At 40.2% G+C, this 16,393-nt stretch overlaps 2 protein-coding genes across 2 annotated transcripts in view; one reads left to right on the top strand and one right to left on the bottom strand.

Moving 5' to 3' along the window:
* Positions 1-5,199, top strand: part of acsl2 (acyl-CoA synthetase long chain family member 2) — a 28,873-nt gene extending 23,674 nt beyond the window's left edge. Inside the window, exons 16-21 of the mRNA XM_081349614.1 lie at positions 1,471-1,559; positions 1,785-1,901; positions 2,484-2,627; positions 2,707-2,808; positions 3,549-3,620; positions 4,508-5,199. Of these exons, the coding sequence (XP_081205740.1) occupies positions 1,471-1,559; positions 1,785-1,901; positions 2,484-2,627; positions 2,707-2,808; positions 3,549-3,620; positions 4,508-4,648 (665 nt within the window). The 3' untranslated portion in view covers positions 4,649-5,199. The remainder of the gene's footprint in view (positions 1-1,470; positions 1,560-1,784; positions 1,902-2,483; positions 2,628-2,706; positions 2,809-3,548; positions 3,621-4,507) is intronic.
* Positions 5,087-16,393, bottom strand: part of bin3 (bridging integrator 3) — a 60,223-nt gene continuing 48,916 nt past the window's right edge. The window contains exons 8-9 of the mRNA XM_081349615.1: positions 14,087-14,221; positions 5,087-6,705 (exon numbers count right to left, since the gene is read on the bottom strand). Of these exons, the coding sequence (XP_081205741.1) occupies positions 6,559-6,705; positions 14,087-14,221 (282 nt within the window). The 3' untranslated portion in view covers positions 5,087-6,558. The remainder of the gene's footprint in view (positions 6,706-14,086; positions 14,222-16,393) is intronic.

A 16,393-nucleotide genomic window follows, 5' to 3' on the forward strand; every position in this document is an offset into this window, starting at 1 on the left:
TTCCAGAAGAAAATAGCATCACAGTCCAGCTTAAGTAAGTGGTGTCAATGCAGGCAGATCAATATTATTGTTGAATATTAAATTAAATGTAAAATGTAATGTCCCCAACTAAGCAAGCCAAGCCAATGGCAACAAAGGCGAAAAAGGCGACAGTGGCAGGGAATCAAAACTCCATCAGTGACACAATGGAGAAAAACTCCTTGTGAGAACCCAGGCTCAGTCGGGGGGGCAGTTCTCCTCTGGCCAATGACCGAACAGTGTATGATTATGATTCAGGCAGCATTATAGGTCAGAAGTCAGATTGGATTGGAACAATCAGAATATTATCCAGTTCCATCTGGTTGAGGATCGGAGTCACGCCGGTATGGAGACGGGTGTGTTGAGGATCAGTGCCGATGGCTGCCGTGTCGATGAGGCCTTCATTCGGTCCCTGTACAGGCGGTGCGAGAGCCGTGTCCTCATTCTTGGTAGTAAGTCAAGCTTGTTCGCAGTGAGCATTGAACTTCGCCGGCTGTATCTGGTCTCTGATTCGGTTTGTGGTTTGAGACAGAGAGTGAAGCGGTGGGGATGAGAGTCCTCATCAAATCTGAGGCCATGGTTCTCCGCTGGAAAAGGTGGATTGCTCACTCCGGGAAGGGGGCGAGTTGCTTCACCAAGTGGAGGAGTTCAAGTACCTCGGGTCTTGTTCACGAACGAGGGCAGGTCGGAGCAGGTGGTTGATAACATCAGACTTGTACAATGAGCATATTACCGCTGCAGCCCTTTGTAGAAGTCATGTAGAAGTTCTTGGCATGAAGGTGATGCTTCAATTTACCAGTCAATCTATGTTCCATGGACTATGACAATGGTAATGAACTCTGGGTAGTGACCGAAAGAACGATATTGCGGGTACGAGTGCCTAGGCTAACCATGAGAGACTGGGTGTGATGCCCTGACATCCGGGAAGGACTTGGAGTAGAGACACTTTTGCATCAAAAGGAGTCAGTTGAGGTGATTCTGGCATCTTTTTCAGGATGCTTCCCGGTCAACTCCTGGTGGAGATGTTCTGAGCTTGTCCATCTGGGAAGAGTCCTCAGGCAGAAATAGGACACGCTGGAGGGATTTTATCTCCCGGCTGGCCTGGGAGAAAGTAGCTGGGGAAAAGGACGTGTGTGTGTGTGATCCTACTGCTGCAACCCGGGGAAGCGGAGGAGAATGGATGGATGGATGTTCTCTAATTTAATATATTTTATAATTTATTTCTGAATTTTTAGCATCATTACTCCAGTCTTCAGTGTCACATTCATATTCCTTGACAAATAAAAAGTTCAAAAGAGCAGCATTTATTTGAAATTGAAATCTTTTGTAACATTAAAGATGCCTTTAGTTTTTTCACATGATCAATTTGATCCAAACCTTTGGACTTTGTTTTTTTAACTGCGAGTATCCAGTGTATTTGGCCTGGCCTTACAGCAGTGTGGTGTGTTTCAGGTCACGTCGGCGCTCCTTTACCCTGCGCTATGGTGAAGCTGACCGACATCCCCGACATGAACTACTATGCCAAGAACGGAGAAGGAGAGGTCAGTATCTTCGATCACGGTGAGAAATGAACCACCGACCAATGTGGGTACTTTCTCTGCAGTTGTGGGTAATTTGGCAAGTGACTTGTAACACGGGCCTTTGACAATGCTGTTGCTTAGTAACAACAACACTGTGTGAGGTCTTCTGGGAACACTTTTGACTCAAATGTTAATTGAAACAAATGTATTATCTGTTGAATACTGTGTTATACATGCACGTGTCAGATCTGTATCCGGGGGCCCAGTGTCTTCCGAGGGTATCTGAAGGATGAAGAGAGGACAGGAGAGACTCTGGACACCGACGGCTGGCTTCACACCGGAGACGTGGGACAGTGGCTGCCGGTGAGACGTCTTCCTCCAGAAGGATTGCACACTTTAAATTGGATTTATTGCTACTTCAGTTACTTTACAGCCCATCCAGGAAAACAAGCAATCTCCACATTATCGGCTATTATTATTTAACCAGTGTAACAAAACGTGTCTACTAAACAAATTGCCTACCATACCTTTCAACTACTATAAGTAATACTGTATATACTGTATATTGGGGCGAATATGTGCTAGTCCCCATAATGCCTGGTTTCACCAGTATATTTAAATAATGACATTATTTTAGTGGATATGGACTTTTGAAATATTGCTAGTGAGTGCAATCACTGATGATAATACACTGATTAAACAACATTACAACAACAGACAATGATATAATTGTTAAATTGTAAAAACATGACTTGATATTTTAAAATGTCACAGTGACAGTGTGCAAGCTATTGTGTCTAAATCAATTCTGTATTTTCAGTAGAGTTCTGGTGTCACCGTTGCTTTGGGCATGGGGCATGACAGAGTTCTGAATTTGGGCATGTAAGAGTTATGAATTGTTTCTAGTTTCTGAATGAAATCCTGTGTGAACATTTGATCTTTCAGAATGGCACTTTGCGCATTGTGGACAGGAAGAAGAACATCTTTAAGCTGTCCCAGGGCGAGTACATCGCTCCGGAGAAGATCGAGAACGTCTACACTCGCTGTGTTCCCGTTCTGCAGGTCTTCGTGCACGGAGATAGTCTACAAGTAAGCATACAGGCATTTAAGCACAACAGTGTTTTAGTGCAGTGAAACTGACAGCGTCCTCGTCCTTCTCTGTGTTCAGTCTTATCTTTTAGGAGTTGTAGTTCCAGACCCGGAGGTGTTTGTCGACTGGGCCAAAGAAAGAGGGATAGTCGGATCATACGAAGAGCTCTGTCAAAATCCTGTGAGCTTTAATGCCATATACAGTACACATGCAACTCATTTCTGGGGACCAATTTGTCACCCAACTATATTAACTCTTTCCCCGCCAAATATCTGGTAATCCATGTTTTCACTGTTATACGGTAGGGGGCGCTATTACACTTCTTCTGAAAGAGAACTGAATCTCTGGATCAAAACACAGGCGAAGAATAATCTGAAATAAGCAATTAAAGCATCGAACATTAAATAGCATATAAATCAAAACGAATGAAACAATGAAATGTTGACCCAGGTCGAGCTTTAGGACTGTGAAGCTTTAAGGGTATTGATGAACTCGATCTACTCCATCTGTGTTTGGATCATCGATCTGAATCCCATCTGGATGACGTCTTTGACAAAAACGCAATTTTCTCAGCTTTTTGTTTAATATGTTGCTTTTTTATTAAACTAACCCACATTCAAGTGTTGATTAAAAAAGTACAGTATGTATGAATCTAGAATATTTTTTTTTTTTTTTAAAGCAGAGGCTCTGTTCTTTCTTGTAAAATATTGTACATTCATACAACAACATATTCTGGTGGACATGATTTTTGTGAAAATGATAAAAAAAAATGTTTGGGAAAGGGTTATAAGAGTTAACACCTAACACTTGTGCGCACACTGCAATTTCTCAACTTAGCATGAGATATCAATAGTTTTAAACTGATAAACATGCTCATGCGGTCAGTGAAATATGTTCTCTTCATCCCGTTTGAATGGTAGGATGTGAAGAAAGCCGTGCTGGAGGACATGACGGCAGTGGGGAAGGAGGCTGGACTCAAGTCGTTTGAGCAGGTAGACCCTCAGAGGAGCATTCTGGGTTATTTACAGAAATCGAAGAACCAACTGGTGTGAGGTCATTTTGTACAAAATCAGGCCAAAAAGAGTTTGAAACAACTTGAACAAAGTGAACTTTCTAGAAAAGTTCCGTCCGGCTGGTAAACGCCGTCAAACTACCGCTATTCTGTGGTGATGATGTAATAGGTAGGTGTGGCTCTGAGGCTCCGCCTTCTCCGGTTCGTTTGTTCTGTTCAGTCCTTCAGACGCGAGTAAAAACACGAGCACACTGGAGAGCTGCTTTATAGTTGGAAATGAAGAGACACTGATGTGTTTTTTTTATTTAATACTGTAAAGCTGCTGCTTCATAGCAATCTAGTGTTTTGTCATAAATAAATATTATAACTTGATTGGAGTGCCGAACTGCAGAGCTTTATGCAAACACATCCACATTAACACCGCTGTGTTTTTTGTTAATAATTTTGCTTAACACGTGTCAGATGATGTCAATAGAAATATGATTCATCCTTCAGTTTGGAAACACATTTACAAAGGACTGACAGCAAAAATGTGCAGCTCGTGTTTTGGTTCAGCACTTGCAAAAAATATTCAAATACTTGTTACTGCTGTCGTTAGATGTCAAGGTCGGACTGAATTTCAGTTATGCGTTGCTGTTAAGTAGAATTTTCATTTTTGGTAGAACTTTCTCTTTAATCCTTATCCAGTAATTAAACTGAATAGGGATTAAAACGATTAAGGAATAGTCTCAGGGACAGTAGAGGACCTTGACGTCCAGAAGGTTTGAGAACCACCATTTTATCAGCAAAATCAGTGAAACACTCCATGTTCATGACCATCAGAGGAGAGATTCTGTTTGAGCTGTTTTCCCTCTTTCTCTTTCTCAGGTGAAGGACTTATATTTGCACCCTGAAATGTTTAGCGTGTCGAACGGCCTCCTGACGCCGACCCTGAAGAGCAAGCGCGTGGATCTACGACGACTCTTCAGTGAGCAGATCGCACAGATGTACAGTAAATCCTCCATATAGAGCACTCATGCTAATACAGTCCGGCACACACTCTCAGCGTCGCACTTATCGAGCCGTTTCCCCTAAAACAGTTCAACTAACCTGCTAAATAAGGGTGATGCTACTGACAGGAAACCGTTCTCAATAATTTATGATAAAGACTTCACATTTTTCTCATTTAGTAATCTAGATTGAGTTTTAGTCTGTCATTTTAGACAGCCTGTAAACTGAGACATTCCTCATCCTAACACATAGATCAGGGAATGTTGGGATGCATTTTACAAGATTTGGGACCAGATGAACTTACTGGAAAGAATAGATTTTCAGTCAGTTTCTCTAAAGAACAATCTGTGTGAATTTTGATGCTGCGCTTCATTTGTTGTGTGTTGACAGATGAGATGTCTGTAAATGAGGATTTTCAACTGTAAATGTTTGACTAATTGCAGCTGATAGAGCTGTACTGTATTTTACTTTTATTGACAGAATAAAGACAATGAATTATGACAATTTTCTTAAATTCCTGTGGAATAACGATCACAGCTCTTCCTGACAGTGTGTATGAAGACTGGCTGATTGAGAATGATGTTTGAACCGTTAATGTTCATCGGTTGTTTACAAGCTGGTTCAATCCCAGTCCCTGGATCACAGTTTTACCCCTCACCGTGTCCAAACCCAGATCCCTCCAATGTGTACTGACATCCCTTTGGATGAAAAAGACTAAGATAAAAAAAAGAGACGTTTTAAAGTCTTCCCTTGACCTGGTAAAGCTTTATAAACACATCAGACAAACAGTGGACGTCCAAAACCAGTTTACTGTAAGGATGTATGACAACTAAACAACAGCAAACACATTATGTTTAAAGAACACTTCAATTTGAGAAATGAAAAGAAGAAATATTCATTTTGAAAATAAGGCTATGGTCCAGAGTTTTAGAGAAAAAGCAAAGCAGGACTGTAATAACATGCTCTAAGTTTTCATTTATTTGTTAGATGCTTTATCCAAAATGAACATTTTCTATTACATTTTAACCCTGGGATTGGAACCCATGACAATGGTGAGCAACATCACCTCTGTGAAGGCACATTTAATAATCCAATTATCCGTATATCATTTGCAATAGGATTCAAAATATTAACGTCAAAACGAACCAATAATTTTCTATTTATATAATCAAAGCTCTTACAGTTTAAAAAACTCTTCATTATATATTGATTGTCAGTATGTGATTCAAATGTGCGAATGAATTCATTGGCCCTGAAACTATTGGCAACTTTTCCAAACAGTACATTATGAATTATGGCTGTAAGACTATTGGGCAATACAACAAAAAATAACATTAACAAAACGGTCTTTCCTTCATTAGCGAATACAATGGGCACAAACACAGGTCAGTCACAAAAAGAAAAGATGTTTCAGAAGTGTCAGTAGAGGGAGGCAGAGTATCGTTTAAATGCATGTGAACAGCATCATGTTAAAGTTCCTATATTTTTCCAGGATAACCACCGGCATATCAGTCATCAACAGTTTAATATAAATGTTGATTCTCTGCACGATTCCAGTGTTTCACTATATTATAAAGATGCTTTAAAAAATGCATAAGTAGTGTGTGAACTCTATTCGTATCGAAAACTAAGCTTTAGCTTATTAGCATTTTAAATATTAATTTGGCCTCTGGTGGATGGAAAATCTGAAAGATAAACATGCAAATGATCCGTTAGAACTTCAATGATCAATCGCTGGTCAGTGGTAGAGACTAAAGGCAAAAAAGAACTAAGACAAAAAAACAAAACATTTAGGAAGTTTGCTGATGGCTTCATCTGTCAACAAAATACTCAGAATAAGACTTCATTATCAATAAAAAGTAACAAACGGAAAAAGAAATAAATAAATGTTGCCGTGACTCCGTTAAAATCACACTGTGTTTTCAGTCTCAGTCATCGGCCACGATGGACAGCGCTCGCAACTCATTGAGCTTGGCCTCGTTCTCTAGTTTTCTCTGGTCATCTGTCAGCCCGCCCTGGTCAATCTGATCCGTCAGTTCAGTGAAGATCTTGTGCATCTCCGTAAAATAGGCCACCTGGGAGAAAACAAAGAGAAAGAGAGCTCAAGTACAATACAACAATACACACATTCCCTGTATTACATTTTTTTTTGCCACTCGTGTCAAACAGGAGTTTTTTGTTTGTTTTTACCTGCCAATTTCTGATTTGAGTGTTCAGAAATCACAGTAACGAATGTTAATTTGGAACAAAGTGATTCTCTATGAACCTGTTGCTTAACACTTTATGCCACAACACAATGATGTGCATAAGCCTTTTAATTGGTCATTTTTATGTATTTTATTATTCTTAGTTGCTAAGGGAATGATGGGAAAAGTAGTTTTGTAGTACAAGCCCGTCATCTCATAAATAAGCCAATTATCAATTGTCTTTATAACGATTCTTCAACAACAGTACACAAAATGTGTGATCGATACCACCTAGAATCTGACCTGATTCACGATGACACGCCCCTAAATGTCAAAGCCACGCCCCTTCGGATTGACTCCCCCTTTGAGTCGGAAAATCAGACTCAATAAAACCCCCACGTTTTCCACGGATAATCACAACATAGTGATGCTGGAGACACAAGCCCTGTCCAAACTACACTACAGAATCACTGCATTTCTGAGGCCATTTCTTGGCTTAATTTGTGTTTGCAACTTTGTGCGAATCTAAATAAAGAACTTGGCTTTTTCAAACAAGGGATATTCTTCACTCCCGCTCATGCAAGACAACCAAAAATCATCCAGAGATTACGCTCATGGGTCTGTGGGTAGCAGGTGACCCTGATCTTCTCTGATCGGTGTGTGAGCGAGCGAGTGTCGGCTGAAAGCTTTCTTGACACGTCCCGCCCCTGCTCTTCCCCCGGCCCGTGAGTCAGGGGTCCCGCGAGAGACGCTTTGATGATTAATAGCCTTTAATCACATTACAAGACTCCAGGAGGAGTGGGCCGCCATTGAAAGCGCTGGGAAATACAGCTGCTCGGCTCTCAAACCTACACACAGCACATTTATTCAAGCTGCTTACTGTATGAGCGTTTAAAAAAACCAATCCACGTCTACAATAGCCTTAAAACCCAGTGAGAAAACAAATTCTCAAGACAATACGAGTGGTGTTTGCCAGCGCAAAACTCGCCATCATGATGCTAGGGTGTTGCTATCTGAATGCTTGATAGGTGTCTTACTGGCCCACTTCTAAGTCTTACATTTTTGGGGGGAAATGACAAAAAAAAAAAAAAAAAATGAATGTAAGTCAATGGGGTCCAAAAGAGCATAACATTGGACCCCATGGACTTTTATTGTTTTGTTCTTTTTCTGTACAAATTACAAAAGAAAACAAATACACAAAGATATATATATTTTTAAATAACTTCTTTTGAGTTCCACGGTAGAAAGTCAATTATACACATTTTGACAATTTTTTTCCCTTGATACTTCATTCAGCAATACCACTGTGAATGTCACTGAAATGCAGAGGCCATGAAAGCGGGAAACGGTCTTGTTTGCTAGTGATACGCAGCGGAATTTCGATTGATGAGTGTAACTCAACTCCACTGTTCACACAGGAGCCATTGAGTTCAGACACCCACGGATTGCAAAGACACTTTTGAGGGCTTTTGTAGGGCAGATGTATAAATGCGGCCCCAAACACTGTGATGAAGCACATCTCTTTTGAATAGATTGTGTAAACTGCCTCTGGGATTGCTCGAAATGACTTCAGACTCTAATCAAAGACTGGCCGTCAGTGGCGCTCTGTGATCTATGAGAGGCCAGTTCCTGCCCAGTGCTGAATGGAAGCGGATACTGGTCTGTCCTGTTTATGGTGGTCTCACCACATGAAGAGCGGAGAGGGGATCTGTTTGCCGTGCAGCACGTGGGGCTGGAAGGAAAACTAGTTCAGAGGAAAATCCGCCTTGGACCTGTCAGAGATCAATCAAAATGGCCAATGAATGATGCCGCCACACACAAGCTAAAGCGCAGGTACGGCAGCGTATTTATGTCTCGGCTTCAGACAGCACTCCCACGGACCGTTCATGAGCTGTAAGATACATGCTGCAAACGACAGCTATCCCAAAACGACAAGCTCCAATCTGATTGGTTGCGGTTACGCAGCTTTTGGCAGTCAAGGCGCAGGCGCCAGTTTGTGAGAACTAGGTTTCAAGGATTTTAGTGTGCGTGGATTTTGCCTACGCAAGACTCAGTTTGCAGCAGTTAGTAGCAAGAAAACGTGACATCCCCAATAACTTGGCTGCTTTGATTCAGAGATGTATCCATTAAACAATCAGTACTTATTACTTGCAGATGGAAGGATATTCTGACCGCAAAGTCAACACACATTTCCGATCATCCCTTTGCTGCTGTATTGTTGAACTATTTGTGGAGACAGCTGTGCCATGATTTGAACAAGATACGACACCAATCTATTATTGTGGTTTCGTCGATTTAAGATTTACCGCCCTTTAAAAAAAACACATATAAAAAAAAATCTAATTGTGGTTGGTTGATGAACACATCATCCAGACGGGCCCTTCCTGTTGAAGCGGGTGATTTTTGACCAGAACAAGCTTCAAAGGGGATTAGTATTTATACTTCTGTCACACAGATTAATATATTCTAAACACGCATCTAATTAACTAATTAAACACACACACACACACACACACACACACACTGTAATAACACGGTAAGCCACCGATGTCCCAAATTGAGTCCGGCTAAACAATCTCAGAATACTCACTAGCCATGGACCAATCAGCTCGAGGTTGCCTACAGTATTGAGTGATAATAAGATGAAAAGGAAATCTGCTTTGGAATAGAAGTCCATTTGGAATAATTACTGCCTCTGTACAATTATCCATCCATCTCCAGCCCACTTTTCCTAGGTTGGAGGGATGCAAGAGCCTATACCTGTGTCTTGGGTCAAGGCCTGAAAAAAAAAAAAAAAAAAAAACCCATTGGATTCATGGCCAGTCCATTGTATGGCTGAACCAAAAAGTCCACTAGGTAGCGCACATGTGCTGGATGGATACATCTGCGCTCACGGTCAATAAAGTATACTCCGAAGCACTTGATTGTGCAACAGATGGAGCGGATCACGGAAAATAAAGTAGTCCGGCCTTAACACACACAATCACAATTCAGTGTCTAAAATTCTCCTGACCTCCATCTCTTTGGATTTTGTGGGAAACCAGAGTTCCTGGGACTCAACTAGGACTGAGTCGGTACTTGAACCTGGGACCTTCTTGCTGTGAGGAAACATTGCTGCCCACTGTGCCCCTTTGTAAAACTGCTGATACTGTAATTTTGTATCACAGAAATTACAGGTCACAAATATCACATGCTTTAGCTGTATGATAGTTATCATTCTATTACAGCAATACAAATTTGGCCATCTTTGGCCAATGGATTGGGTCTCAAGCTTCTTTAGCATCTCGCTACATGCATTATGTTCTAAAGATGTCAAGTTAAACTTTTAAAAGCTTTCTTGAGATCCTTGCATTTTCTTTCATTCCACCACACTGTGTCTAGCTCCTCAACCCTGCTCCTGGAGAGACACCTTCCTACAGACTTCAGTTCCATCTCTGCTCCAACACACTTACCTGTATTTGTCAAGTGTTCCTGAATACCTTGATTAGCTTCTTCAGGTGTGTTGGATTGGGGTTGAGCTAAACTCCACAGGATGGTGGCCCTCCTATCCCTGGTCTAACGCACACACTCGGGTGACAATGTGATGCTTCGCGGGGAGCAAGCTTTTGCTTAATGAAGAGACAGTGCACATACTGTTAAATAGACGGGGAAGATAAGATTTGTGAATCATATTTTTCCTGCATCTAAAGAGTTCCCACTTATACAAGTGGTCAAGACTCAGAACTCAATGCAGTGGCTTCTAGAAAATGTGCCAGAGTGTGTAAATTCGGCTCATCCCGTGGCCATCTAGGATGTACATGTGTGCATGTATCTCTCTTCAGGACAAATATCTATGAATCCTCTTCCCCTGATGTATGTGTGTGAATGACTCAGCAGGATGAGGGACTCTCAGAATGACTGGATGTTTGGTGAGTCAAACTGTGTCCACTCCAGGATTCCTGGAAACACAAACACACACTGTCTAATCTGACGTCCATCAGATAAGAAGGGAAGTAGCGTCTCTCACTGCACCTATAGTAATACAGTCAGCAGTCTCAGAAGTCCAGCTACACCGTGTGTCTGACAGAGACACCCTCCTCTTCCTCGTCACAGAGAGCTGCTGTCGGTGACGGTGTCTCGGAGTGTGTGGGTGTGGGAGGTATGGCACTCTGGGTTACAGAAAGCACTTGATGAATGAGACTCGGTCATTTGTTAGGTCTCTCTGCTGCCCATCTGTTAGCAAAAAGCTTGGGGAAAGACTGCATTTAGGCCTGACCTAAGATCAGCTTAATACTACATTCATGTGTTCATTTATTTATAACCTTTATTTTTTCCAAAGCACCCACGTCTGGTTTTCAATAGAGCAAATGACAAAAGCGTAACGCCACAAAGTGTGGCTGCACAAAAACAATCACAAAAGACTGCCGTCTCCATAAAGTTGGGAATGGTTTTAGCTTAAAGGAAGTCTGATGTTGTTCCATCCATGACATTTACAAGCTGATGCAATTGTTGTTTACTAGTCTATACAAGTAGACCAGAAGACAAAATCAGCTTCTAGATGACTAGTCATAAACATGATAAACCTGTTAACAAATGGATAGTGGCACTTCTGGATGCTGATTGGTCAATACAACGCTCTCAAGTGATAATGTACAGTCAGCCGGTCATCAGAGTAAACATAACTGACTGGGCGATCAACCACTTTTTTAGAACCGATAAAAGGTACATTATCATCATAGGGACAGAATTGATTGCTTCCTGTTTTGATCAGATAACACACAATCAGACATCTTATTACTTAACACACATTAAGAATCATCTCCTATATTAAGGAAATGTATAACATTACTGGTGCAAATACCAGTAAACTGACTAGTGCAAAGTCCGCAAACCTCAGTAAATCGCGTTGCGTGAGTAATTTAAATACTCTCCTCCCATAAACTCTGCATCTGAAAGGGAAACTCCTACAAATGCTTATGCAAAAGTTGCTGTGTCCATGCCTTTTCAGAGCTAATTTTTCACTGCGTGTCTTCAGTAAATCCTGACAGTAGTTTTTTAACGGCAGATTTACTAACGCAAGCTGTTAGTAAATCTGGCCCAATATGGGTAAATCTCACAAAACCAGAAGATTTTACAAATGTGAAATGATCTCATACTTATTACTGCAATATAGCAACACAAATCTTTTAATTACAGTAACATTTAAATAATGATAATAATAATATTTTTCTCATTACAGTACAGAGACGTGAGAAAGGGCCTCATTTTGATGAAAATGTTACAATGCAATTTATCTGTTTGATATACCAGACCTAAATAGTGCATGTAGACAGCTGGGAGAGGCTGTTTCTCAAGACTATCAAGACGGCATTTTTGGGGATCATAGGGCACTGGATCAGGTCCTGACAGATCTCCACTGCCCGCTCAGCCCTGAGCCGTGAAGATTAGGGCTTTTAAATATGTGATTAACACACCAAGAAAAGGCCTCCAGGGACTATACAGCTTTAACAGCAGGTCACAGTAAAGTTATTGTTGTAAAACACTGAGTGAAAATAGGTTATATCCACCGTACTTGGAGGATTCTCTTAACTCAGCAGGCAGAAGACAGCATAGATCATCCTCTAGGTTAAAACTTTCCTATTGTTTGTGTTTCTTAATGCTACTACTGATATCATATTATTTATCTCGTCTAATACACACACACACACAGATGTCCCAAAAAGCATTTGGACACTTGTATGAATGGCATTGCATTAGATTTCCTTATATTATTATTATAAGAGTATGATTTAATTAATATAACTGTACGACTGGAAAAAAAGATAATTGTATCTTTGGTACATGCACTTTAAATGTCATAGTTCATTCATTCATTATTCATTATCCACTATGCCAGCAATAGAGGGACTGTTCAACAAAACAAGCACACAAAACAAACACACAAAATAACAAATTGGGAATGATATGAAGATCCTGAAATTTTCAGAGAGGGGAATGCGCATTGCACATCCTGAAGACATGACTGTGTGTGTGTGTGTGTGTGTGTGTGTGTGTTTGACTTGGCTTTACCTCTTTTACTACATTCATTAGATTCTAGTGTTTAGCTCTCTCACACACTTCCCTTAAAATAACACACACAGTCTGAGCTGTGGACATAAGGAGGCAGGATTGTGGGGGTTAATCACATTAGAGTGAAGGGGAAGTGTGTAGAGTGAGAGAGTGTGAGTGCAGCATAAAGGAGTGTTTCTGCTGAGTGTGTGTGTGTGTGTGTGTAACTCAGGGTTAATCACATTAGATCTGGGTGGAGGGAGCGTCAGCTTTAAAATTTACTACTGTGTGTGTGTGTCTGTGCGTGTGTGAGGGTGTTTCTTTAACTTGATTTTGATTGATTTAGATTTTTGGCTTTTGATTTTTATTAAAGGCAACAGTTTTATTTAGTTTTAAAAAACAGTTGTATTTAACTTTTTATTAAATGAATATCATAAAACTGTTTACCATGACTTGATAATTACATTTTTTACTACTCTTCATGTCTTTTATGTATAAATTTGGCTTAACCTTTGTCCCAGGTTCAGACTTGTAATTTTGTCAGACTGAAAAAGGTCATCAAAATATGTAATTGTGTGCATTTAGGATATAGAAAAACTAAAGCTAGCTATAAAAATAGCCTTAGCCAGACAAAGGGTCTTATTTATACACATTTATACAGGGTTTAAACCCAACTTTGTTTCGCCCAATGGCAGATGAACTAAGAACATTCACTAGCCTTAACTATTTTATTATAGCCGTGATACAGCATTGTGTATTATTTCCCAAAAATACATATTTATGTACAAATGCTAAATTTGCACAGGTCATTTTATGACATATATTGTCACATAATAAGCATTGAGACATTGCTATTGTATTCCTCATACTTTAGTCTTGATCTTCTACGATCACACTTACATTCAATTTTAAGTCCAATTATAATGGTTAAACACATAATGACTTAGTTTTATGTGATTATTTTCCATCCTTGCTGGTTAATTTTGCTACTGTGCCTGAAAGTCTTCAAAATTCATTTATTGACCATATTTTTGACCATATATTTTTGCATTTTAGAAGGGAAACGATGAGTTGCAGAAGGAAGAGCGGAGGGATGGATGAAGTCTGGGAGGACTGGGGAATGAGTTTTCGAGTTGTGAATATTAGAGCATGTACAAAGAAACCAATGCTTTATGATGTGATCCACATAACTGATTGGATGTATTTTAGTTTCGTGACTGAGCTGGGAACATTTGACGCTCACCTGAGCTCGTATCAGAGCCTCAAAGCTGGGCTGAAAGTAGTCGATGCGGCTGTTGTAGAACTTGGGCATCTCGTCCAATAGCTGCTTGTTCTTGGCTTCAAAGTCTTCCCTGACAGGCTTCAGTTCTTCCCTGGCCTAAAAGCAGAACACACACGTAATGCAGCAATGAATAAAACCAGGACTTGCCAATTATTCAAGCATGTGTGTCATTAGAATAACAACAACAAATACACACACACACACACGTTCAAGGGTGTGGAGGTGGGGAAGAGTGATATTCATGATGCGATCACCAATCAGCACAGTGAAGGGAGGGGAAAGCGGCCTATAAGTGCTGATCTTTGCTAGGACTTGACCTTCTTTCTATATGTGATACATGACGTGTGTAAATGTATGCACTTTATCAGTGCGTCTATCCTCTACGGCTCTGCTGAAGTCCTTCAGTGTGTGTGTGGGCGATGGGATGTACATGTATGTTTTCCAGGCACCCGTCTGTATCTGTTTGTGCACATACAGTCCTTCCCATGTCAACATACACATGCACAATGACCCAGAAGTGTGCAACAAAATGAACAAACAATTATTGCCTGCCTGTGTTCACTGGATCGTGTTACCGTGTGCGAATGTGCGCGTGTGTGTGTGCGCGAAACCCAATTATCCCACAGCGTGTGTTGAGCGCAGCCTCTTGAAAAAGTGCAGCTGAGTTGAGAGGCTGTTTCTCTTGCGTGGGTGAGTTCGCTCGCATGTATACTTTTGCTCTGAATACTTCTGCACCCATCCAGCCCGGCTTCCTTCACTTGTTGCTGCGTGCTAAAAAAATCCCGCCAGAAGAGTACGAGAGTGGACAGATTATAATAAATCCGATGACTCTCAAGGTCCGGCACACTCGAGCACAAGCATCAACTACAGGAAAATCTATAAAGACCAGATCAAAACTCATCATGATTTTTGTAATTCTGATGACCTTTGTGTCTTTTTGAGTTCCTGCTGAAGTCGGCATGAAATCAAAATTGACCCTATTCATGGTCACATTTTAGTTTAGGGTCCGATTCTCACGATTAACTATGACTTTTGCCTCAGTAAACTCCTAATTACTGTTTGTTAATAGTTAGTAAGGTAGCTGTTAAGTTTAGGTATTGGGTGGATTAAGGGATGTAGAATAAGACATTAATATGTGCTTTCTATGTACTAATAAGCATCCAATATCCTAGTAATATGCATGCTAATAAAGAACTAGTTCATAGTGAGAATTGGACCATAAACTAAATTGTTACCCCATTCACTTTCTTAAAAAAAAAAAACATTTCTGGTCTTATTGGGAACAATATCTTGTTTCACTCAGAAATATAAATTGAAGTAAAATTAGTTTAAAGGTCTGATATTTTAAGGAAGTGCTCACTGGTCATTTATGTACTTAAATACTAAATACAACCAATTACTCAAACTATATATTACTGTATATAACCTTAAAATGACAATAATAATGGTCTACTACAACAAAAATACAGTGTTAGCTCAATATGTAGGCTAGGCGAGGCAAGGCAGCACATTTCATACACTATGGCAATTCAAAGTGCTTTACAGAAAGGGATTAAAATAATCACAAAATAAAAACAAGGAAAATTAAAACAGTTATAAAAGAAATCAAAAGAGATATATGATACAGTTATAAAAGGAATTAAAAGAGTAAAAAGATGATACATAGATAAACTTCTCATCTGGCAAAACACCGGTGTATCATATTTTTCACAACTCTCAGTTTTACTGTGAGATTTTCCCATGGTGATCACACTGTGTCTGTGGGGTTCTTTCGGCGCGCCTAAGAAATCTATTGGACGTCTCTGATGGACCTGATTTTCCCCTAAAATCGGACAGTATGTTTTACAAATAACTGTATTTTTTCAACAATTATATGTCTACACCTTTTCGCTACATGTTTGTGGTGGACATGACTTTAACATCTATAGCTTCTTGTACCCAGGGACCACCGCTCCAGAAATAATACATATATTGCACTGTGAATTTTGAGTGTGTCCCAATGTTAAGAATTTAAAATCTGTTTTGTGCAGTAAATTCACACTCCGAGCAAACAAGCCTTAAGGATGTGCAATTTATCCATATACAAGCCGTCAGAATAACCCTTGTGAAAATAGGCAAGAGTCTCTGGCCTATTAAGGTAGAATACAATGTACAATTAACTGCATGGTCACATATATGAAACACTCATTATAGTGGAAAGAAGGACACCCCAGTTCCAGTCATCAGTTACACTATTTCAAATGGTCAACATTAGTCATTCTGCTAACT

This window comes from Scardinius erythrophthalmus (genome assembly GCF_964197995.2).
Source record: "Scardinius erythrophthalmus genome assembly, chromosome: 20".
Taxonomy (NCBI): domain Eukaryota; kingdom Metazoa; phylum Chordata; class Actinopteri; order Cypriniformes; family Leuciscidae; genus Scardinius; species Scardinius erythrophthalmus.